The 26,520-nt window shown below is 41.9% G+C and overlaps 2 protein-coding genes across 7 annotated transcripts in view; one reads left to right on the forward strand and one right to left on the reverse strand.

Annotated features, from left to right (window-relative positions):
* The window catches only part of AIDA (axin interactor, dorsalization associated), a 112,452-nt gene extending 90,800 nt beyond the window's left edge, over positions 1 to 21,652 (reverse strand). The window contains exon 1 of one of the 3 annotated variants that reach the window (XM_033937002.1): positions 21,215 to 21,652. In XM_033937002.1, the coding sequence (XP_033792893.1) occupies positions 21,215 to 21,321 (107 nt within the window). In that variant the 5' untranslated portion in view covers positions 21,322 to 21,652. Of the gene's footprint in view, positions 1 to 20,228; positions 20,459 to 21,214 lie in introns of those variants that run through there. The other 2 variants (XM_033937000.1, XM_033937001.1) reach the window with 2 other exon arrangements.
* A 125-nt stretch (positions 21,653 to 21,777) lies between these two features.
* The window catches only part of BROX (BRO1 domain and CAAX motif containing), a 76,072-nt gene continuing 71,329 nt past the window's right edge, over positions 21,778 to 26,520 (forward strand). Inside the window, exons 1-2 of one of the 4 annotated variants that reach the window (XM_033936995.1) lie at positions 21,778 to 21,866; positions 21,997 to 22,059. The gene's annotated coding sequence lies outside the window, so the exon portion shown is untranslated. Of the gene's footprint in view, positions 22,060 to 26,520 lie in introns of all 4 variants that reach the window. The other 3 variants (XM_033936996.1, XM_033936994.1, XM_033936997.1) reach the window with 3 other exon arrangements.

Genomic DNA, 26,520 nt, shown 5'->3' on the forward strand with positions numbered 1-26,520 from the left:
TCAATTTACTGAAGAAGATTCTAATAGACCTGTTTGGAGGTTCAATAAATACTCTGCTTGTGGACTCAAACTTTCTTGAGGAAATTAAAATTAAAATTAATGAATATTTTCAATTCAATACCTCGGAGATCTCTTTGGAAATTATATGGGATGCTTTCAAGGCAACTGTAAGAGGGCAGATTATTTCATATTCAGCGCATATTAGGAAATTACTTAGATTAGAGTTTTCTAATTTGGAACAAATTATTTCTGCTTTAGAATCACAATTGGCTTTAAAATGGGAACAAGATACTTTGAATGCTCTGTTGAAAGTTAAGTACAAGTATGAGATTTCCTCACAATTGGCTAGGAAAGATTTGTTTCATCAACAAACGGTATATTATGGAAACTCAAATAAAGCATGAAGAGTATTGGCTAACTATCTTAAAGTTAAAAAGAGAAGAGAAGATTGTAGCCATTAAAGATGAAATGGGCAAGATTTATTTCCATATAAAAGATATTTTAAACCAATTTCTGAATTATTATAAAGCTTTATACTCTTGTGAGCTATATTCAAATAAAGAGAATGAGGAAAGATTTTTTAAATTTAATTAAGGGGCCAAAAATTCCAGAGCATATAAAACAGGGGTGTCCAATGTCGGTCCTCGAGGGCCGCAATTATGCATTGAAAGCAGTGCATGCAAATAGATCTCATGCATATTCATTGGGGAAATCCTGAAAACCCGAATGGACTGCGGCCCTCGAGGACCGACATTGGACACCCCTGATATAAAAGAAAAGCTTGAGGCACCTATATCGTTTACAGAACACTAGACAGCATTGAAGTCTCTCAAAGCTGGGTCCGCTCCGGATAGTGATGGATTTACAATGGAGTTTTTTTTAAATCCTTTCAAACTATACTGTTACCTCATCTTTTTAAATTATATCAATCACAACTGATGAAGGGTCAGATATCAGGTACTATGGCAGAAGCTTTAACAATTGTTTTGCCAAAGCCAAACAGAGATCCCATGTTGGTTTCAAACTACAGGCCTATTTCTTTAATTAATGTGGACGGAAAAATTCTGGCTATATTATTGGCTCTAAGGTTAGCTAAGGCTCTCCCTTATATGACTGGAATGCACCAAATGGATTTTGTTGCTCAAAGGCATTCTGCAAATTTGCACTTCATATGCTAAATTTAGCAAAAACAGTAGACGATCCAGCCTTCTCTGTTTTTTAGGATGCAGAGGGAGTAAATAGGCAGACAGACAAAGGCAACCCAATCGACATTGTATATCTGGATTTTCAGAAGGCATTCAACAAGGTTCCACATGAACAACTACTTCGGAAAATTGCGAGCCATGGAATCGATGGTGAAATACTCACGTGGATTAAAAATTGGCTGGAGCATAGGAAACAGAGAGTGGGGATAAATGGACAATACTCAGACTGGAAGAGCATCACCAGCGGGGTGCCGCAGGGCTCAGTGCTTGGACCTGTGCTCTTCAACATCTTTATAAACGATCTGGACATTGGTACAACGAGCGAGGTGATTAAATTTACGAACGATACGAAGTTATTCAGAGTAGTGAAGACACAGGGGGATTGCGAAGATCTGCAACATGACATAATCAAGCTCGAGAAATGGGCATCGACATGGCAAATGAGGTTCAACGTGGATAAGTGTAAAGTGATGCATGTCGGTAACAAAAATCTCATGCACGAATACAGGATGTCTGGGAGATACTTGGAGAGACCTCCCAGGAAAGAGACTTGGGAGTTCTGATCGACAAGTCAATGAAGCCATCTGCGCAATGCGCAGCGGCAGCAAAAAGGGCAAACAGAATGCTAGGAATGATAAAGAAGGGGATCACAAACAGATCAGAGAAGGTTATCATGCCGCTGTACAGGGCCATGGAGCATGCCCACCTGGAATACTGCATCCAGCACTGGTCGCCATACATTAAGGACACGGTACTACTCGAAAGGGTCCCAGAGAAGAGCGACTAAAATGGTTAAGGGGCTGGAGGAGTTGCCATACAGTGAGAGATTGGAAAAACTGGGCCTCGTCTCCCTTGAAAAGAGGAAATAGAGGGGACATGATCGAAACATTCAAAATACTGAAGGGAATAGACTTAGTAGATAAAGACAGATTGTTCACCCTCTCCAAGGTAGGGAGAACGAGAGGGCACTCTCTAAAGTTGAAAGGGGATAGATTCCGTACAAACGTAAGGAAGTTCTTCTTCATCCAGAGAGTAGTAGAAAACTGGAACGTTCTTCTGGAGTCTGTTATAGGGGAAAACACCCTCCAGGGATTCAAGACAAAGTTGGACAAGTTCCTGCTAAACTGGAACTTACGCAGGTAAGGCTGGACTCATTTAGAGCACTGGTCTTTGACCTGGGGGCCACCGTGTGAGCGGACTGCTGGGCACGATAGACCACTGATCTAACCCAGCAGTGGCAATTCTTATTTTCAGAGAAGGCTTTTGATCAAGTAGAATGGACTTTTATGTGCCAGGCAATGGATTGGTTTGGGATAGGTTCCGGATTCATTCAAATGATTCAAACCTTGTATAGTTCCCCCCTCAGCTAGATTATATATTAATAATACATTCTTGGAGCATTTTTGTCTGAAGAGGGGAGTTAGACAAGGATGTCCCTTATCTCCTTTGCTTTTTGATATTGTTTTGGAACCCTTGTTGTTGGCTATTCAGCAGGCAAAGGAGATACAGGGAATTCCATATGCAGGTCGAGATTATAAAGTTTCGGCTTATGTAGATGATATTTTGCTTCATTTGAAAAATCCTGAATCAACTATCCCTCATTTACTGGAATTTATTTAACATTTTGGAAAATTTTCTGGTTATAAGATAAAATTAGAGTAAATCAGAGGTTCTTCCATTGAATGTGTAAAAGCTTTATTTGATCCATTCCCATTCCTTTGGAAGGAAGATGGTATAAAATATTTGGGTATAATGATTCAAAAAACATTGGAAGACACAATGACAGTAAATGAAAAATCCTTATTATTGAAAGTCAAAGAAATGTGTGAGCATTGGAATCCATTACATCTTTCTTGATGGGGGAGAGTCCAAACCATCAAAATGATGGTTTCGCCTGTGGTTTGTTACCAAATGAGTATGTTACCAGTTTATTTTCAGAGTTCCTTTTATAAAAAAACTAAATGGGATTCTTACAAAATGTCTTTGGCTGGGTAAAACTTCTAGAATAGCCTTAATATCTTTGCAAAAATCACAACTGGCAGGAGGGTTAAATTTTCCAAATTTTGACAGGTTATCATCAAGCCTTTAATTTGCGTCAGGGTATGTACTGGATCCTTCCTGAACTCATGGAGAATCTGCCAGATTGGTTGATACTGGAAAGTTATCTTTTGGCCCCATTACATCTTAGCCATATTTTGAGTATCAAGCTTCCTAGAATATACATGGACAATATTATTCCTCATGCCACTTGGAATACATTAAAATTTATAAATACCTTAACTCCTACTCCAGTACAACAATTTATGTGTCAATCCCTATGTTGAAACTCCAAGATACAAATCGGCAAGTCTAAAATCCTCTGGAAATATTGGGTGCAGGCAGGCATACATACGGTTGATGCGATTTCAAATGGGAAAATGGGAAATTTATTACAACTACAACAATCATTTGGCATATCAAAGTCTCAAGGGTATAAATGGTTACAATTGAAACAGGCCATTCAGAAAGGGCTCCCTGACTGGCGCAACTTAAAAAAAAAAATCAGTATAGCTTGCCGAGCCTATGCTTCCAGACAGATTTTCAAGGGCATCAGGCTGCTAAGTGGTACAAATTAATATCTGAATATTTGGCAAAAAAAAAACCTTAAAAGAAGCTTAAAAGATATTTGGAGTAGAGAATAACACAGGAAAAAATTCTGTCCCCATCACTGCCCCGTCCCTGGATCATCATCCCCTTCACCTCCCCGTCTCCGCCGTCCCTGCCATATCCATACAAGCCTCAGTACTGCAATATTTATCTTATTCCTTCCTTATAAATCAAAGTTCTGGCTGCTGAACTAGAGAAAGATGTTCAGCTGGCAAGGCTTTGTTTATAAATTTTTATCAACACAAAAATATACTACTTTATCCTAAAGCAAAAAAAAAAGGAAATAGAAATTTTTTTCTACCTTTGTTGTCTGGTTTCTGCTTTCCTCATCTTCTCATTCAATTCCTTCCATCCACTGTCTGTCTTCTCTCAGCATCTTCCATTTGCTCTGTTACTGTGCCTCTCCCTTCACTCCCCCCCAATTGGTCTGGCACCCATCTTCTTCCCTCCGCTTCCCCCATAGTCTGGCATCTCTGTCTTCTCCCCACTCTGTTTTCCCCATTTCCCTTCCAGCGTCTTCTGCCCACTCATCTTCCCCATTTCCCTCCCAGCATCTTATCCCCACTCTCTCCTCCCCATTTCCCAGCGTCTTCTCCCCACTCTCTCTTCCCCATTTCCCTGCATCTTCTCTCCTCTTTCTTCCCCAGTTCTCTTCAGGCTGCTCCAGCGTCTTCTCCTCTCCACCCTCCCCAGCACCCTTCACATGGTCCAGCAGCTCCCTCCCGCCGGCCAGCCGTGCATTTCCCTCCCTCTCTTCCCCTTACCTTCTCTTTGTGGTGATTTCTATAAGGCTATCCGTTGTATTGCAGCTGGAGCCCTGAAGTCGCATCGCGTTAGCTGCTGGAAAAGTCTCCTCCGATGCAACCGGAAACAGGAAATTGCGTCAGAGGAGACTTTTCCAGCAGCCACATGCGACATGACTTCAAGGCTCCAGCAGCAATACAACGGGTAGCCTTATAGAAATTGCCACAAAGAGAAGAGAAGGGAAGGAGGGAGATGCACGGCCAGAGGGAGAGAGGGGGCTGCTGGACCGCACGCTCATTCACCGCGTGTGCTCACTCCTTTAACTGTGGAGACAAGACCATTCACCGCTCCACAGGGCGGTGAATGGCCTTGTCCCCGTATTCGCGGTGACCTTTTTATGTCACCGTTTCGGCGGGTTACCCGTAGCTAGCCGTGGGTAACAACCACCGTGTCATTCTCTAATATGGAGTATAGAAACAAAACAGCATATTTCTGCTACACAATGGCCAAGGATTTGGACTTGAAGAATGAGATATAAAGCGTCAGCATCTATGAGACAAACTTGATTCTTTTTGTTATATAGAATTTTTTGGACCCCAATTCGTTTACAAAAGTTGGATAGTTCAAAATCTAATAGATGCTGGCACCATCATCTTGATATAGGGACACTGGATCACTTGTTATTTTACTGTCCCTTGATACTCAATTTCTGGAAATTCTGCCATTGACTTACGATGTGGTTTTATCTGGAACATTATTGAGACCTAAGAATCCAACTGACACATATAAAAGTAGACTTCTTCTGAATATGACGGGGGTTGCTATACAAATAATAACTAGGAACTGGAAAAACTATGATAGGTTAAACCTTTCTTTTTGGTGGGAAACATTGTGTTTGTATTATAGGTATGAAAGAATGAATGCAGAACAATTGCGAAACAAAAAAAAGTTTGAAGAAATATGGGGTCCGTTGGAAGCATATGTTAAATAGAAGATTGATTAAATTGGTAAAATCCTTAATTCCTGGAATTTCTTAATTTTCCACACACATCCAGATAGTGAGGAGGGTGTAGGGTAATTTGTTTTAATATTTGTTCAAATACAAGTGCTGTTAATTGTTGTATCTGTATGCATATTTGTTTGCACTTTTTGTATGTCTTGAAAATTAATAAAGAAAAAAAAAAGCTTTGCTAAAATCCAAGCAAATTACATCAGGTAAAAAATAAAACCTTGATTGTTGCAGTTGGTCAGATCTTGCCAAACCTGAAAAAGTTTGGCCGTCATGCCAAGGATTTCTTCAGGCTATACTGGGAGGTTTGCAGTGCACTTTGTTTTTATATAATAGTGGGTCCTCAACCCTGATTGGCTGGGATTTGAGCTGATTTCAAGCAAAAAAATTGAGGCAGGAAAAAGTCCATTGGTCATGATTTTTAAATTCTGGTGGGAACAAGGCTGGAAGTTTATTGGGAAAGTTCTGACTTTGGAGGAATGAGGAATATCTGTAGGTCATGCTCTAAAACTTTGGGAGTTTCAAATTTTGTTTTTCCACCAAAATTCAAATTTGTGCCCGACAGACCTTCCCACTTCAATTTACTGCAGAAATCAGCTCAAGCCCCAGCCAATCCAGCATAGTCCAGAATAACATCAGGCTAGTTGCCCCTTGAAGTGGCAAACAGTGTTTACTCTTGAACATGCTTCACCTATTCCAGATGCCTACATACATGCATACATGCCTCTCTTTGCTGTTTAAAGCTTAGGTTCCAGATAGAGGTGACGCTCTCAAGGCTTCTTTAGTTAGAAGCCGTGTCCACTGCAGAGATCCAAGATGGTGGCCCAGTAGAGGTCTACATTATCTTCATGTGATTGTTTGCTTTTTTGTTTAATTTGTTGACCGTTACATTTTCTCATGCCGAAGAAGAAAGAGAGCAGTCAGGCACCTGCTTGCCAGGCTTCTACCATCTCTTTATGACAAATTAAGACCTCTTGCTTCATGCAGGCTGACCCTCGGAAGGGAGGGGGAGCCCAGATCTCGCAAGCAAGGTTTCACTGAACCCCACCAATAAAGAGGATGTATCTGCAACATCGCTGGCTGCTTTGTTGGATTCTCAGCAAGTGATTAGGGTGTAGCCGCGAGTTTGCCTCCAAAGCTTCCAACATGGTGACAGATGGAAGAATGTTGCCATTCGGAGAAATTGAACTACTCACCCAGAGGAGATTTCAACAACTATCCTCCCATTGGTGAAACTCAAAGAGATTAATTTGGATTCCATCTTTGCTCTAGAGTAAATTCCACAGTGCAGAGAAATGCAATGAAGATTCAGGAAATGGAATTAAAGATGTCGGAATATCCTACTAAAGTTGAAGATCTGAAAATTAAATTCCAACAAGTTCAAAAGGCTCAGATTATGTTGCTTCAAGACAAACTGATTGTATATCAAAAGGTAGAGAATTTTGATAGCTATAAGACAGTTGAATTTGAGAGTCCATTTTCCTCAAATGGTAAGTTTCCCCCCAAAACATCTTTTATAGATTTTTGAAGGAAACTCTGCATTATCTATGCTAAGAAATGTAAGGTCATGTACCTCGGAAGCGGAAATCCATGCAGAACGTACTTCTTGAATGGAGAAACTTTTACTAGGACTTCAGCAGAACGAGATTTAGGAGTAATCATCAGTGCAGACACGAAAACTGCCAATCAAGTGGAGAAGGCTTCATCTAAGGCAAGGCAGATATTGGGTTGTATCAATAGAAGTTTCATCAGCCGAAAGCCTGAAGTCATAATGCCGTTGTACAGGGCCATGGTGAGACCTCATCTGGAGTACTGTGTGCAATTCTGGAGGCCACATTACAGTAAATATGTGCGCAGAATTGAATCGGTTCAACGGACGGCCACCAGGATGATCTCGGGGCTCAAGGGTCTCTCGTACGAAGAGAGACTGAACAAATTGCAGCTATACACTCTTGAGGAACGTAGGAAGAGGGGAGACATGATCGAAACATTTAAGTACCTCACGGGACGTGTCGAAGTGGAAGATGATATTTTCTTTCTCAAGGGACCCTCGGCCACAAGAGGGCACCCGCTTAAACTCAGGGGCGGAAAATTTCATGGCGACACCAGAAAGTATTTCTTCACAAAGAGAGTGGTTGATCATTGGAACAAGCTTCCAGTGCAGGTGATCGAGGCAGACAGCATGCCAGACTTTAAGAATAAATGGGATACCCATGTGGGATCCCTACGAGGGTCAAGATAAGGAAATTGGGTCATTAGGGCATAGACAGGGGGTGGGTAAGCAGAGTGGGCAGACTTGATGGGCTGTAGCCCTTTTCTGCCGTCATCTTCTATGTTTCTATCTACTTGAGACTCTCCCACCTTTACTAAAGGGTCATTCCATATCAACTGGACCAGGAGTCCACACTCAACCTTCTCCAAATTGAACAAATTTTACATTGACGTTCCCTAGGGTCTCAAACAAAACCATGCAAAACCTTTTTTGGGGTGGCTTCTGGATAATACCTTGTCCACAAAGCTTTCCAATAATATTTAAACTATCTGAGGAAACTTCAACTAATGAGGGTTCTCCTGGTTTTACTAATTTCTTAGATATAGCTGGTAAAAAAATATATGGTTTAGGTCATTTCATGTCCAGGGACTATTTTTGAAAATCATCCACGCTAGACATCCTCCAAATTGAATTTAAAAAAAAAAAAAAATTGTGGGCATTAGGGTCTCAAACTAAATCATGCAAACATTTTTAGCTGAATCTGTACTGGTTTGAGATGTACAAGCAGCTGCTGATCACCTTCAGAGTGCCATACTCCACTTAATACAAAACAGCCACTTTGGCCAGGCACTGCAGCCCAACAAAACCTATCAGGGGACTGAATTTTTTTAGATTAATACAACCCTAGTACTAATTCCTTTGTAAAGTTTGGAACCTAACATGAGCTTGTCTCCCTTTAGTCAACAGAAACTTTTAGGATTTAAGTCATTACCCTCTTTTTTTAATTATGGGTTTTGTTTTTTTTCTTTTGTCTTTTAAAAATTGTATATGCTGGGATTCGAACCCATAACCTCTGGAAGATGAGCACAGGGAGGGGCATAATTGAAAGGAATGTCTAAGTCCGTTTACGTCCATCTTGCAAGTCGTTCAAAGTTAAAAAGAGCCTAAGACACATTTTTGAAAAATATGTCCAACTTTTTTTTACTTTCGAAAATCGTCTAAATATACATCCTGCCGATCTGATCATCCAAGCCACTAAATCGTCTATCTTTATACCACATTTCCATCTAACCTTCCGTCCAAGTCCAAAACGCCTAGAACAAGCCCTGTTGGACATGGGAGGGGTCTGCAAAGTGATGGACTGCACACACAGACATGCCACCTAAATAGTGGGGTACCTTACAGGGCACTGCTGAGAACTTAACAAAAAGGGTGCCATGGCTTCTCCTCACTATAGCTCCCTAATAGGCGACGGTGAGCCCCCCAAACCACCTCCAGAATCCCCTAGACCCACTTATCTACCACCTCAATAGCCCTTATGGCTGCAGGAACCACTTATATGCCAGTAAAAAAGGGTTTTAGGGGTGTATAGGGCAGTGCACATGTTTAAGTATCAGTGCAGTGATTACAGGAGCTTATGGGCATGGGTCCTCAAAACACCCCCAAGACGACTTAAGCTGCCTCTGGGCTGGAAAACTAGGCTTTCCTATGCCAGGCAGCCAGGTGATGATGGTCTGGAGGCTGAAATTTAAAGTTATGAATAAAAATTTTTATGGGTTCAGGGGGTAGTGTGTGGGGGTTTGTGTTATGTGTTTTCAGTGCTTATCTGGTGAGTTTAGGTGGGTGTTTGTGACTTAGACCAGTGTTTTTCAAACTTTTTACACCTATGGACCGGCAGAAATAAAACAATTATTCTGTGGACCGGCATCAGTCTGTGGACCGGTGGTTGAAGAACACTGGGCTAAGTCGTGGGCCAGACCCCACCGATCTCTACCCAATCTCCACCCCAGACCCCGCCCCCATAATAGTACTAATTGCACCTTGCACGTCCCGTGCCTCATCTGGAAACCTTCCCTCTGACCTTGCAACGTCAGAGAGAAGGCTTCCGGTTCAGGTGCAGGATGCCCATAGGAGCCACTGCCCGTGGCTTTGTGCACTGAATCAGTTAGGAAGAGGGAGCTGGCTCAAAGATAACACTGCATCGATCGCACCGTGGACCGGCGGTTGAAGAACACTGTTTTGGGCCTGATGCACGTGCTGGCCCCGTGAACTGGCAGGAAATTTCTGTGGACCGGCACTGGTCAATGGACCAGTGGTTGAAAAACACTGACTTAGACCATGTTTTACATGGTCTAAGTCACAACGTCCAAGTTCCATCTAGGCTCTGTTGTTAAACTTTCGGTTATACATGCTGTACAATAGAGAATAAGTAAATACCCCAGTCACTCCTCAAAACATTGACCCGTATTTTATATCCAGTATCAAAAGACAATGTCTCAACTTTCTTATCGATTTTTTATCAATTACTCTGGGGCTTTTTATATATATATATATATATTTTTTTTTGTCTTATTTTTCTTATATAAAGTGCATCGTGCTTTCATAAATAAATAACTTATCTTAAAAGGTGTTGTTTCCTTAGTAAGATCGGGTCAGGGACCTGTCACATCGACATGTTTCGCCGTAAGGCTTTTTCAAGATTAAGTCCCCCTTTCTCAGTTTTAACAGACCATCCCGATATCTGACTTTTTTGATCTTTGTTAGATCAAAAGTCAGATATCGGGATGGTCTGTTAAAACTGAGAAAGGGGGACTTAATCTTGAAAAAGCCTTACGGCGAAACATGTCGATGTGACAGGTCCCTGACCCGATCTTACTAAGGAAACAACACCTTTTAAGATAAGTTATTTATTTATGAAAGCACGATGCACTTTATATAAGAAAAAGAAAAATAAGACAAAAAAAAAAATATATATATATATATAAAAAAAACGTTAAAAACTTTTACTGAGTGGGCGAATGAAGAAGCCACAGCCATAGCCACTAAGATTTTTGTGCCGCCGAAAAAACGGGCGACCAAATGGCATGTCTGAAGCCCCAGAGTAATTGATAAAAAAATCGATAAGAAAGTTGAGACATTGTCCTTTGATACTGGATGTACAATAGAGAATGACACGGGGAGCAATCCCCGCGGGGAACCGCGGCGTGGCTGCGGTTTGGCTGCGGGCTATGGAGACTCCATAACCAAATCGCTGCAGAAACGAGGACAAAAGTTTTCACCACCTGCAAAAACGGTGAAAAGATTTGTCCCCGCAGGCAAATGCATCCCCTTCTACATACCGCGATTTACCGGGTCTTCACCGTGTGTTCGGTTCACTTTGGGACGGGTGTCTGATTTTTTTCCGGCGGCCATGCTTGTCGGCCATGTGGTCTCCTCCAACTCGTCTCTCTCCACCCGACTTGCACGTTGCCTGACTCCGCCCCCTTCAATATTCTGGCTCCTCATTAGTCAGTTCTTTCCTGCTCAAGAAGGGGACCAATCGCTATTGCCACACCTGATATTTAATGGGTTGCAGTAGCGATTGGAAATCGGGGGATTTCGGAGCTGAGAGGCAAGCCCAGGATTTTTTTTGGAGTCGCTGCCTGGATTGGAGAGGAGTCACTGCTGCAGACTTGGAGGAGCTGAAATTTCATTGAAAACTTCGGCGCTACAAGTAGAGGTAAGGTGCACACTTTCCTACTACTTGCCTGCCCAGGGTTGGCGGTGGCAGGGGTGGGGGTGGGGGGGGGAGGATTCTTTGACCGGTTGGAGACGGGAGTCTGGCTGAGCTGGGAGCTGGTTCTTTTTTTTTTTTTAATCTGAGTGGGATTCTTTGACCGGTTGGAGACGGGAGTCTGGCTGAACTGGGAACTGGTTCTTTTTTTTTTATCTGAGTGGGATTTTTTGACCGGTTGGAGACGGGAGTCTGGCTGAGCTAGGAGCTGGTTCTTTTTTTTTTTAAATCTGAGTACTAGTGTGCTGTGTCCATTCCCATGTGTTACTGAATCCTATTCCTGAACATGTGCTGCAAGAATGGAGGAATCCAGCACATGTTCAGTATGTAACCCATGGGAATACCTTAATAAAGATAAGTATATAAAATCATACCTGTTTGAGGCTTTTATGCATGCTGCAGTGACGGTGACGGGGCGGTGAATGGGATGGCAGTGGCGGTGACGGGGCGGTGAAAGGGATGGCGGTGACAGTGAAGGGGCGGTGAAGGGAACGGCGGTGACGGGGACAGATTTTTTCCCCGTGTCATTCTCTACTGTACAACTAAGTCTAAGCCAGCCCACATCCAGCCCAACTCCCGCCCTCAACACACCTCCTGAAACGCCCCATTTAGCTTTGGACGTTGAACGGCACTATGAAGGCCTAGGTCGTTTAGAAATACGTCCAAAACCCGGTTTTATTATCGGCGCTTGGACGTTTTTGAGAAATGTTCGTCCAAGTGCTGGCTTAGGCCGGTTTTTGGACGTTTTTCTCTTTCGATTATGAGTAGAGAATGACACGGTGACAAAATTCATCACCGTTCCCGTCCCCGCGGATAACTGCGGGAAACCATCTTCATGTCATTCTTTAAGGAGAGAGGGAAGAATCAGAGTATAATTGGGCACAACCACTGATCCGCAAGCTTTGCTTTGAAGAATGCTGGTGTAGAAGGACCGAGGTTGAAATAGACACTAGAAAATGACATGGGATTATTTCCCGCGGTTATCCGCGGGGACAGGAACGGTGATGAATTTTGTCACCATGTCATTCTCTAATTATGAACCCCAGGGCTTTTACCTGGTGAGTCACAGCCACTTCCTTTCAGTTGTGGGGGCTCCTCCAATGAGAGCTTAGTGATCCTAGCCATGTGAAGGTTAAAATACCTGAGAAGATCATAGCTTAGCAGATCCCTAAGCTATCATATCTGATGTGGGGAAGAGAAACATTAGTGGAAGCTGCTATGGATCACCAGTTAAAAACACTGTGCTCATCTTCCAGTGGTCATGGGTTCAAATACCAGCACATATTTTAATTGTGGCATTCTACCTTGCAGGTGCACCTTGATGATCTCACAATGAGGTTAGCATTCTGCAGCTGAACACCTCCATTTGCAATGAAGTAGAAGCCATGCTAAGGTCTGTATGCAATCTATATATGCTTTCCTTGCTTTCAATAATGAGCTGATTGGAGCACCGTTTTGTCAGAAAAAAAGGGTAGCTTTTTAGCAAGAAACCTAAAGTTGTTTTTCACATGCTGTGCTTCAGTTAATGGATGATTTCCTCTAATTAGCAAATAACATTGCTGTTTGCCCACAAAAATAGAAAGTTTGTATGCAATATATCTGTTTTGATGTTCCCTGTTTATGTGGTGCCTTATTAAATGTATTTTGAGCTTAATAAAGCAAAAATAAAAACACAGAGAGCTATTTAGCAGATCGCATTAAGGACATCCAAACTGTGCCTAAATTCCGTCCATAGAACTACGATCTATCTGAAGCCCAAACTAAGCTCCTCCTTTACAATGCCTATAGGAACTAGTTTTACAATTGTAGCACACTGGTTAAACCTACAGCCTTCTACCCTAATGTTGCTGGTTTGAATGAATCCCAGTCACTCTCTCTGATGGAAGAGAAATAAATAAAAGCATTAAACAGATCTAACTCCCAGTATCACAGTTATAACGAAAAACACCATAAAATCACCTAAAACCCAATTCTCTAAAGAACGCCTAAAAAGTTAGACGTCTAAACAGTGCTGCGTGTCACTGAGCGCGATTCTACATAGGACGCCTATTTTGGATGTCCAAACTGCGCCTAACTTTACATGCGCTTTGCAGAATCAGGGCCTTTGTGTCTAGTATTGTTAATTGTACAGCATACAGTTTGCTGTTATGTTTATTTTGCTTTTTAAAAATTATTTCCCTTTGATTTTTATCTATCGTTAACCGCTTTGATTTGACTTTGTTAATAATGGCGGTATATCAAATAAAATAATGGTAACTGTATAATCTCTAATCAGGAAATAATGGTATATATGAAGAACTAAGGCCAGTACTAGGCAGACTTGCATGGTCTGTGTCCATATATGGCCATTTGGTTGAGGATGGGCTGGGGAGGGCTTCAACAACTAGGATGGTTTAGATGGACTGGAATGAACTTTGATGGAGAATTCAGTAGATGGAACCTAAGCACAGTACCTGGCACAGCTTTGGTTCTGGCCCAGAAATAGCTAAGGAAATTTTAAATTAAATCAGTAATTTAGAGAGGGAAAGGTTGGGCAGACTGGATGGACCATTTGGGTCTTTATCTGACGTCATCTACTACGTTACTATAGATGTGACATTTTACAATGCAGCTTGTTGTGTTTACCATGCATTTAGCTTTGCCATCTACTTTTATAAATTACCCCTCAAAATGGACATTAAGTTGTGCTGTTATTTACTGCATGCAAGCCTAGACATGTAAAAGTATCACCTTTGCAAGAAACAGTGATGTCATATCAAAATGTCACATTAGAAGTGTGTTCAGGCAGATATTTGGGGAACATGCCCCGGCCTGCGACACCACTGTGTCCTTCATGGTACTATGGCTGCCTTGATGGACAGGTCCTGGCCCATCCTAATGTTTTGATGAAACTATGACTTAGGCATTCTAGTTCTATCTGTTCCTTTCTACAAAATAGCTGTTGTTGTTTTTTTTATTGTTTAACAGATGTCACTTGTTTTCTTTGTTGTGTCACAACTGAATGGAATGTTTTTGGAACCAGCCATGGAAAAATCACTCTGTGATGAGATTGGAGGATTAATACAAGAGAATCCAAATATACAAAAATAAATATGCCAAATAATTTAATTAATTGTGCTCAATCAATAATAATAAAACGCTAGAGCGCGCATGCGCTCTCAAAAATTTGTGAGTCCTGGCGCCGTGAGGTGTGCTTCTGTGGCAACATTCTAATTGACACCTCACGGTGCTTGCAGGGGCTGGAGGCGCATGCGTGCGACTGTGCTCTCTACAAACCTCCCGGCTCCAGTGGAGTAGGCAGTACCAGTGGCAACAAACGAGTGGTGGACAGCAGCCCCGCTCCGGCCGTTGACCCTCCACAAACCTCCCGGCTCCAGAGGCGTAGGCAGCACTATAAACACGCTGCTTCACGCCCTTCTCTGCCGAGTTATTCTGCCGCGTCTCTGATGACATCATCGGAGACAGATGCGGCAGAGGAAATCGGCTCAATGGTGGCATTAGCGTCTAGCGCATGCGGCAATGCAGTGTGCGCTAAAACTAGCGCAGCTTAGTAAAAGGAACCCTTAGTACCAGGGATTGTACTAATCCAAACAATTTCAGTCCCCTGACAGGTTTTGTTGGGCTACAGACTCTGGACAAAGTAGCTGTTTTGTGTTATGTAGAACATGGCACTCTGAAGGTGACCTCCATTCAGCTGATTGTAAGTCTCGAACCAATAGAGATTCAGCCAAAAAATGTTTTTGCATGATTTAGTTTTGAGACCCTTGTGAATGTCCACAAAACATTTTATTCACTTTGGAGGTCAAGCATGAATGATTTTCAAATTGGTCCACTTAATATGGAATGACCCAAAAGAGATATTTTTTGCCAGCTATATTTAAAAAATTAGTAAAACTGAGAGAACCCTCATTAGTAGAGGTTTCCTCAGATAGCTTTCCAATATTTTAGTAACATTTAAACTATGTGGATAAGATTATATTCAGAGGCCCCTCAAAAATGGCAGTCACTTTCCTTACATTACACTTCCCCCTCTGTATTCACGGTTACGTTAACCGCGGTTTCGCTTATTCACAGTTTTTTGTTCTCTGGCTCCGCCCCCAAATTTATGTCACAGGAAATTGCTGCTCCCGGCATTGCACAGAGGAAATTGATGCTTCCAGGTTGTATGGAGCAAATCGCTACACTTGCAGATCAGGTTATTCGATGTTTTAAAATCTTTTTTAGGGTTTTTGTTTTTTCATAGAAAAACTGTGAATAACATACAAAAAGTTATTTGCAGTTTTTCGGTATTTGCTGCCATGCTGTTCCCTTATCACCGCAAATGCGGAGGGGGGAAGTGTATAAGCAACAAACAGAGAAAGTAGGAATGAAAATGCACCTCCACTCAGAATTCCAGTTTTGAAACTATGTTTATTAAATCTCATGCAAGCCCACTCTGCTCAGCACTGCTAGTTTTTCAACACCATAAAAGCGTCTTCTCCAGGAGTCTCATACTGGTGTACCTCTGAGGTATCACTGGTGGCCACAGCAATTCATATTTGTTGCCTGTTGCATCTCCACAAGCTTCTCATTACATTCAGCTCTTCCTGCAGCTTACGAGCCCAGCTCTCACTCGCTCCATGGCTCTAACGCATTCCTGGCCCTTGCTTCATAGGATCCCCCTCTCCCTTCTGAAATTTGTTCTTCTTTTCTTTCTCTGCACTGCTCTTGTTTCAGAACAATCAAGCCTCTCTGTGTCAGACCTAACTGGCTGATTGCTGAGGGCCTCTTTGAGCAGAGGACAGGAGTGCATTATTAAACAGGGGTGCCAAGTTTCAGCTTAGGTAACAGTATTTGAAAAATCACTTATGTTTTCCATGAACCATCTCAATTAGAATTATTTTTGAAGAGTAAAGGTATACTTATTTTTTCTCAATTTTAAATAGGTCTTTGTGAGATATACAGTATACTGAACCATTTTGATCTATAGATTAATATAATTACAGCAGGAGCCTAATCAAAAAGGAAAAATTTATGCTATCTTCCTCTAATATTGTAGACTTTGACTCTCCACAGTGTGGACTAAAGTGGGAAACTTATAGATTTATTTTTCTTATATTATCGTTTTGATTGTGAATTTCCAAGTTTCATTATGGTTTGATATATCACATTTAATTTTGTTTAAGTTCAATCACTGTCTTTTTTTTCCAACATCTGTCTTTGATTGTATATTTTTTTAAAGCAATTTAAAAAAAGCAGTATCCACTATCTTACTGGAGGATGCACAAATTACTCACTCTTAACTTTTGTACTGCTGTTTAGATACCCCCATCAAACGTGTTTCAATGAAACCCTAAGAGAATAGAAGTTGATGGTACACAAAAGGTGAAACAAAAGATCAAACAAAACATATTTCTGCAAATTGATGCATAATTTTTTTTAAACCTGCAAAACAGTAGGCAGTGAACATAACTTTTGATATTGTTCCAGTCAGTACTTTACCACCACCTTTGAATAATAACAGCTTCCAAACATTTCCTGTGTTCAGATAAGAATCTATTTTTGCTTTTGGAATTTCCCATTCTTCCTTGCAGAACTCTTCTACTGTAACTTAGAAATATTCTTAGGTCTCCCTGCATGTGTACACGATCTCCCCACAGACTTTCGGAACTATTCAAAACCAGGGACTGCAAAGGCCATTCTATTTTTTTTTTTTTTAAGTACGTCACAGTAGAATTTGAGGTATGTTTCAGATCATTGTCTTGTTGAAAAAAAATCAAACCTGCATGCAAGTATTAAAACACACCATGAACAGCAAAAACGACAGTCCTAGAGCATGGATCATTTTTTAAATGTGTCCACATATATCAGTAGTCTCAAACTCAAACCTTTTGCAGGGCCACATTTTGGATTTGTAGCAAAGGAACCATTTTTTCCATGCATTTTTGAAGGGGATACCATTGTTTTCCATATTATCTGACTTTTCACTTATCTCACAACAGGTCGGTCCTGTTTACGTTGAGACTTACTGTATATTTTTCATTTTGAAATTACCTTTTGTACTGGTCAGTTTGAGATTTGAGACAATTTTTGAATTTATCATATTTACAAATTACGAGTACATATTTGTTATCTCCACCAATGAAAAGCACATCTTATTTGTAAAACTTTATACTAATCTAAGATGCAGGTGGTGATGCTAAAATAGCAAATGGTTTATTTGGTTTAATATATTACTACTTTGTGAAAGCACAGAGCAGTTCACAAATCAAATTATTATTTTTTTTTTTTAATCCATTTCTAATAATAAAGAGAAAAACAGTAAATCACAGAAGACAAGAGTACAACCAGGTTTAAGTTATATTCCCTGATGTCAGACACTACATCCCAGCAGCACTTTCCATTATACTGCAGTTTCTGCTGGTTAGACACAGGATTGTTTAACTGACATTTTTCTTGAATAGTAAATTGGTATCATATCCAAAAATTATGACTGGATTATGAATTTAGCACAGTGTCCTGGCAAACTTTGTCACACTATGGCACACTAAATGTAGTGGCTGTGGCTCGAGGCATCCGGAAATGCGCGGATGTCGCCGTGAGGCTGATGTGCACGGATGGGAAGAGGGACTTTGGGGTGGTAGTGTCTGAAGATCTAAAGGCGAAAAAAACTGTGACAAGGCGGTAGCTGTATAGAGAGAGGCATGACCAGTAGAAGAAAGAAGGTGTTGATGCCCCTGTACAGGTTGATGGTGAGGCCCTACTTGGAGTATTGTGTTCAATTTTGGAGATATATCTGGCGAAGTACATAAAAAGACTTGAAACAGTCCAGAGGAAGGCGACAAAAATGGTAGGAGGTTTGCGCCAGAAAACATATGAGGAGAGACTGGAAGCCCTGAATATGTATACCCTAGAGCAGTGTCTCGCAAACTTTTCCGGCCAGTGGCACACTAAAACCAGTGCCCCAGACGGAAGACACCCAGAAGTCGACGCGATGACATCACGCACATGCATGACGTCATCACGTCAACTTCCGCGCATGTGTGGAGGCTCGTCTGACCGTGACCCTGCCGTTACAGTGAACCAGGAGGTGCAGGGAGAAGAGGAGAGACGTCGACCAGGAAAGTCAGCTGCGCCTCTCACCACAAGAGGCACATCCTGTAAGCAGGCAGCCAGCGTGGATGACTCTCCTCCTCACCAGCGTGTCACGGCACACCAGAAATCTCAGGGGGCACACAATTTGCAATACACTACCCTAGAGGAAAGGAGGGATAGGAGAGATACGATTCAGACATTCAAATACTTGGAAGGTATTAACGTAGAACAAAATATATTCGGAGAAAGGAAAATGGTAAAACCAGAGGGCTTAATTTGAGGTTGAAGGGTGATAGATTCAAGAATAATGTTAGGAAATTCTTCTTTACGAAGAGGGTGGTTGATCCATGGAATGCGCCCCCGAGGGAGGTGATGGAGAAGAAAACGGTGACAGAGTTCAAATGAGTGTGGGATGAACACAGAGGATCTCTAATTAGAAAATAATGGGTATATATTGAATGAACTAGGGTTGGTACTGGGCAGTCTAGTATGGTATGTGTCCCATATGTGGACATTCAGTTAAGGACAGGCTGGGGAGGGCTTTGAAATGGTTAAGATGGGCTGGGGTAAGCTTTGATGGAAACTTCAGTAGATAGAACCTAAACACACTACCAGGCAGGGCTCTGGGTCTCTGGTCCATAAATATCTAAGAAAAAGAACAATTTTAATTAAATGATTGATTTTTATGGAGCATGTAGGGTTGGGCAGACTGGATGGACCATTCAGTCTTTATCTGCCGTCATTTACTATATTACTATGAGATGACATCATATGCATAAGTGATGTCATCGCATCAACGTCCACGCATGTGCGAAGGCCCTCCAGATGAGCCCTGAGCCGCCAATGGGGGTGCCAGCAGGGAAGAGGGCCAAAGAGCAGAGGGCCAGATGATTGCCTACAGGATGTGCTTCTCGCTGCAAGAGGCACTTCCTGTAGGTAGTCAGCCAGCGCCTCTCCTCCTCCCCAGTGTGTCGCGGCACACCTGAAATCTCAGGAGGCACACAGTTTGTGATACACTGATTTAGCAAACGAAACACTGTTTCACTTCAAATTATTTATGCTGAATACCCAGGTTAAATCCTTGATATTACTCTTTAAAAATTTCTCATATTTTCCTCAAAATGTCTTCCAACAGAAAATATTTGCTCTGAACACTGTTTCCAAAGATGTGTTTGCTTTATTAAATCATATTACTAATGGATTTTGAATTACCCTAACTAGAGTCAAGTAATTTTAAAAAATGGGGGCTATCATATGAGGAACAAAACGCAATACGGAACAGCATTAATAGACCCTCATGATCCATCCAGCCTGCCCAACAAGGTGACCAAGAGCCTCAACCACTACTGTATATAGGCTCGGGTCACCCTTGTTTAAATCCTGGTTGCAAAGTCACCACCATGGTAAACACCATGGGGATGCTGATAGTATTCAACTTACTAGTCGAGAATGCCTTCCCCCTCCTTCCAAAGCTACACAGTTCCCCCACTGGCAGTATGTGACAATAAAGTGACCACTACCGCACTGGAGTAGTCAAACCTTCACCAGTCTCTTGCACTGTACCAGATACAGACCGTACAACCAGAAAAAAAAAAGAATTTGCATTGGCAACTGTAGGTAACTTTATCCAATTACCGGTAGATATGACCGCGACATTCCTCACTAATGTCAAACAGCAGCCACATGACATTAAGCATCTATGTACAATCATTTAAAATATAAGCAGGTATAGTTTAATGTGGAAAGCTTACAGAATTTGCTAAATGTTCATCCAAATAAGTGTACCTCGGAAGTAGGATGGGGTGAAGAGTTTCCATGGACACGGGAATCAGAAAATTGACAGGTTACTTTCGAAGCGTCCAGATTTCTATACTCATTTTTTTTTTTTGGTCTGGACTCTCCCAACATACATATTCGTTTAAAACAACCAAGCCTCAAGCAGCGCTCCGAATACCAGCGCTTGTCGGCACCTTTGCAATATCGGTTTGTCTTGCAGAGGTCCCCTTTAGTGGCCGATAGATCTAACACTATCCCTCCCAAGCCCAGGCACCGCACACAGGTTTCCAGCCCCCTCCTCTCCAAAAAAAAATAAATAAAAAAAATACGACGTTAGGGAAGAGCCTCCGGGAGAGAAGCAATCCACAAACGCCACCGCCCAGCCCAGGGCTTATAAAAAATAAATAAATAAATAAAATACAACCGACCTCAAGGGACCGGCAGAGCCGCCGAAATCTGAACTCATGATCACATCTCGCGCCGAGGCTCCACCCAAAAACACCAGGAGCGTGGGCGGGGGAACCAGAGCGCACAACAGCCCCGAAAGAAACCGAAAGCGGTGCAGTTTCATGTAAAAAAAAACCCACCCTTGGAAAAAAAACAAGTGGGAAATTCCAAGCTACCACTGAACTAAAAGATTGGGGGAGGGGGGGGAGAGAGCTCTGCGATTTTATACTTCTCCCGCTCCATAATGGGCAGGAGTGGGGGGGGGACTGTGCCTAAGCAGGCGGGTACATAACGGTCCCATCCCCACCCAGCACTCCCCCAAGAGAAATTCTGACGGGAAAAACCCTAAATCGACAAAAGAACAAATATAAACACATTGGAGCCACGCCCTCCATTCACGTTGTCCCACGAAGATGCAACCCATCGTCCTGGATGCGTCCGTCACTGATTTACAGTAGCTCCTTCCCCCAAAACTATTCCCGACCCCTCCCTGTAAGTCTGACCACCTCCCCCCACCCCCACCCGAAATAGCCGGCAGCAACACTTACATTTGATATTCGTCTATTGCCTCCACTAACTGCCCCCAGGAATCAAAGTCCGTGCCTTTCTGAAAGCTGGCGTGCCATTTCTGCAGCAGTTTAGTCACCTCGGTCATGACTGGGAGGAGTTGTAACAAACGAAAACAAAAAAAAAACAAAAAAAAACCCAAGAAAATTAAAAAGGAAATAAATGCAAAGGCGTCCCGGGTTTTTAAATTTTGCGTGTGCTTTTATTTTTCTCTTTTTTTTAAGTTAGCATCCTCACAGCTTATTGCCGCCGTGCGATTATTATTATCGTCCTTCCGTATCATCAAGGTGCCAATAAAATATTCCTCAACCGCTTCCTCCACCAGCGTCCCTGTCGCCACCGGCACCACCCGAAACCGACCAAGCCCATTTCCATAAAACAACTCGACTGCCTGCACAGGAAGTCCCACCCCCTCACCTCAGGGACCCTCCCCTCCTCCGCCGCGTTACAAGTAATGAATGGGGATAGTCTGACGCTTCACCCGCCATTTTTTCACTCGTTGGCCTCATTGGGTTACGCAGTGCGCGTCCTTCCCCGCCCCGAGAACGAGCTCCGCCCAGTTAAAGGTCTCCTTCCGCACTTCCTTCTTATTCTGCTACAGCTGTAGCTGTAGTGTAAGATGGACTATTCGAGGTAACTACAGCCCCCCCCCCCCTATTTCTTTTGTTTTGTTTTTTCTTCTGGGTGGCCCGAGGAAGGAGTAGCAAGGTAAAGTGCTTTTGGTCTATTGGAGAGGTCCTTACCTCCTTCTTTATTATTTTAGGATAAACCAGCTCTAAGGACTTCAAGCCTGAATTTAGGAGGCCGCTGGTTTGTTTTCGAACTGGTAAGGAGAGTGACTGATTGACTTCAAGCTTTACAGTCTTTCTGATCATTGATTTCCTTTTTTTTTTTTAATTGTTGGTTCTATTTCCTACCTGGCTTACCGACATGATTACGGTTAAAAAAAAAATAGAGGCGTTTAAAGATGCAACATAAATTATGTAAATTATGCTTTTGTGTATCATTCAATAATAGGAATTCATTTTCAAATCACAATCACTATGGTACTTTGTGTGTCTTAAGTGTTTTCAAAATGAGCCTCTGTTTGGAGTGTTCTGTTGTATGAAAACTATATTCAAGGCTTGATGTGCTAAAGCTTTCTATTGGGTTTGTGTCTGTGGGGGTGAAAACAAAAGGTTTAATGAATTAGGCTGTTCTTTCTCTAAGTCGTTTTTCTTCTCTGTTGTTTGGTTTTTTTACTGGTTAAAATATAGCATTGGAAGATTGATCTGGCTTCCCTCCTTAATATCCAAATAAGTGGTCCAAGAAATAACCTTGTCTTTTTTAATTATTATTATTCTTGTGTCGATGCAGTTGGGTAGGAGTTAAGGCATAACTGTATATGACTCATGCTGTTATTATTAATATAGGTATGTGACCTGCACTTTAGATAATGGCATATCTAAAGAGGAAGCTTGAAGGAGCTCAAAAGAGAGAGTGTTTGGGCAGACTGTATAGACCATTTGGGTCTTTATCTGTAGTCATTTACTACGTTACCTAGAAATAAGGGAACTGGCTACCAAGTGGTACTTTACTACATTTGAGAGTGAATCAGAAATTAAAGGCTATTGTTAAATTATTCGATAACCAGAATGGGTCTAATGAAATGTAACATATGTACTTGTACATTGCCTGTTGGGACTGTTCATCCATGCACAGTACAGCACTCGGCTATTAGTCATGTGTCAGCAATGAGGTTAGAAACATGGATGTTCATTTGCAAGATTGCACCAGCGAAGAACAACATGCAGTAGTGCGCTTTCTTTGGGCAGATGAAGTGAAACCTGTGGAAATTCACCGTTTGATATTGACTCAGTATGGACACAGCATGTGCAAACAGTGAAAATTACGGTGCATTACTGTGAAATGAACTTAAACCGTAGCAAAATAAATATTGTACAAAACAGTCTTGCTGCACCATGACAATGCATGTTCTCATGCAACAATGCAACAGCTTGGGTTCAAACATCTTCCATAGCCTCCTTACAGCCTGGATCTGGTGCCTAGCGATTATCACTTCTTTGATCCACTGAAGGAAATGCTGTAAGGTTACAGATTCACCTCTGATGATGGCAGTGCTCACCTGGCTTTAGGAGAAGCTGAAAAACTTCTGCAGGAATTAGATAGTCCCCATGTATGATGATGCATTTGTTGTATGTAGAAAAGTGATATGTTCAATTGCTCACAGTTACTTCTATTAAAGCTGTTAAATGTATTTTGCCTTTACTTTTTGATTTACCCTCATATCATTTTTTTTCTGTTTAAATCTTTATTGATTTTCAAACTTTGATAGTTCAATACAATTGGTAAATCATAAATACTGCATAAAACACACTAATAACTATACAATTATTACATTAAACTATCATTTACTCCCATCCTCATCTTAATTATTAATACAATAATACATATGATGTGATTTCAATATTATAATTAAATAATTTAACTCCTCAACGTACATTTCCCTTCCCCCACCTTCCCTGGTTGTGTAAAGAAATCTAATGAAAAGGGAAGAAACATGACCCTTACTATAATGCAACAAAAGTAGTCAATGGACTCCATACATCATTAAAGGACTTACTAGTCCCCAAACGTTCCGCCATCATTCTTTCATACTTATATGTGGTACACACTTTTATCCACCAAAAAGTATAATTAATCCTGTTATGGTTCTTCCAATTATGTGTGATCAGTTGAACACCTATTCCTGTCATGATCAGGCAAAGGCAACTTTTATACTTGTCTAAAGTAGGCTTAACATGAAGTAACTTACCACAAATTACAGCCTCATAGGTTAAGGGGATAGATGACCCAAGAATGAGATTTATTTGTCCCCAAATTGACTTCTAGAAATTAAGTATCAGTGGACAAAAATATAACAGATGATCCAAAGTCCTTATATTAATATGACAATGCCAGCATCTATTAGATTTAGAATTATATATTTTTTGTAATCGAACTGGGGGTCAAAAAAAATCCTATGTAATAAAAATAACCATGTTTGTCTCATAGATGCTGAAGCTGTACATTTCAACCTCCAAATTCAAATTCGTGGCCAACGAGACACAGAAATATACTGTTTTATCTCGATGCCCCAAATATCTCTAAGACTGTTTTTTGGCTTCTTAAATTCAGAAATCAATTTGTACCACTGGGCGGCCTGATTGTTCCAGTAAAGTGGAAACGTCCAAGGGTTCTTCCTGTGGTTTTCCATCATCTTCTTTCTTTTGAGGATCCTGATTTCTTGTAGGCAAATAATACACCCTTGTGGTGGTAAAGAATTCTCAGATATTTTAAGAATTTCCAGAAAGTATCGCTTTATCATATCTCGTGGAGAGATTGATAAAATTTTTGGAAAATTAATTAAACGCAAGTTATTAACCTGAATATTTTTCTCTAAAGCTTCCAATTTTTTCTTCATAATTATAATATCTTTAACAAGTAAGTCTTGATTACTCCGTCTTTTCTTCTTGAATATCTGACTTCAACGATACTGTCTCTTGCTGTATAATTTTAATTTCTTCTTTCTGGATTTGTATTTCTTTATCCAAATTTCTTACTTGAAGATTAAGGGAATTTCCAAGATTGGACACTAAGTCCCAAAAAGAGTCTAGAGTGACTTCAGAGGGTTTAACTGGGGAAACAAAGGTTGCTTGTGCCATTAATAATTGTTCAATCGACTGGTTTACCTCTCTGAAGTCTTGATTCCATCTAGCCGAAGTTGTCCCTGTCGCTGATTCCAAGAGGAGAAAATCACTCTTAGCTGTCTCCAATAGCGAGTCCTCCGACACACTGGCCTCTCGAGAAGGGAACACTTCCTCCTCTGGCGTGCTCTCCTCTCGCGGTGAGCTGGCTCCCAGCGGCAATGGCTGTAGGGGCGGCGTCTTTACGTCGGAGCTCAGTGTGACATCTAGCCCAAGGGAGTTTGCCGCGGCACTACTCTCTGCCGGCGCTCCCAGCGGGCGATTCCCTGATGAAACCTGCTCACTTAGGAGGCGCTTAAAGATGTCATCTACAGCAGGCAATGGGGCTTCTCAGCGTCGGGAGGCTCCACCAACGCTCCTACCCCTTCTCTTAGGCATTTCAAAAGGTAAGAGATACAATCCTAAGCATCCTCTCAGCAGCAGCAAGCAGCAGCCATCTTGGATCCAGTTACCTTCAGCAACATTGTATAGAAAGAAACAAGTTTTGGCAGTTTTTGGATATGCGAAGAGGACAGAGACGAGTCAAAGATGACCCGATGTTGCAAGCCAATAATACAGGGAGGATGAGAGCATTATCCACTGAAATAGAGAACGTAGGGAGAGGAGAGGCAGGTTTATGAAGCAAGTTAAAGAGGTTTATTCAGCCTTGGTCATGTTTAACTTTAGATGGCACCAAGACTCCCCTGTAGCAATATCGGACAGGGAGACTGATACTTGGGCCTGGATTGCTGTAAAAAGTTCAGTCAGTGAGAGGTAGATATGTGAGTTATCAGCATAGAGATGGTACCGGAATCCATGGGAGGAGATTAGAGAACCAAGGGAAGAAGTGTAGATAGAGAAAAGAAGAGGTCCCAGCACAGAGCCCTGAGGTATGCTGACTGAAAGCAGAATGGTAACGAAGGAAGATCCTCTAGAGCAGTGGTTTTCAACCTTTTTACACCTATGGACCGGCAGAAATAAAAGAATTATTCTGTGGACCGGCATCGATTCATGGACCGGCAGTTGAAGAACACTGGGCTAAGTCGTGAGCCAGACCCCGCCCATCTCTACCCAATCTCCACCCCAGACCCCGCCCCCATAATAGTACTAATTGCACCTTGCACGTCCCGTGCCTCATCTGATGTTGCAACGTCAGAGAGAAGGCTTCCGGTTCAGGCGCAGGATGCCCTTAGGAGCCACTGCCCGTGGCTTTGTGCACTGAATCAGTTAGGAAGAGGGAGCTGGCTCGAAGATAATGCCACATAGATCGCACCGTGGACCGGCGGTTGAAGAACACTGTTTTGGGCCTGGTTGAAGAACACTGCTCTAGAGTAGGGGTAGGCAATTCCAGTCCTTGAGAGCCGGAGCCAGGTCAGGTTTTCAGGATATCCATAATGAATATGTATGAGATGCAAATCTATCTCATGCATATTTATTGTGGATATCCTGAAAACCTGACCTGGCTCTGGCTCTCGAGGACTGGAATTGCCTACCCCTGCCCTAGAGGACCCAGAACACTTTGGACTTAAGGCATGCCTCTTGAGCATGAGGCCTTGAAGTAA

Source organism: Geotrypetes seraphini, chromosome 3 (assembly GCF_902459505.1).
Source record: "Geotrypetes seraphini chromosome 3, aGeoSer1.1, whole genome shotgun sequence".
Classification (NCBI taxonomy): domain Eukaryota; kingdom Metazoa; phylum Chordata; class Amphibia; order Gymnophiona; family Dermophiidae; genus Geotrypetes; species Geotrypetes seraphini.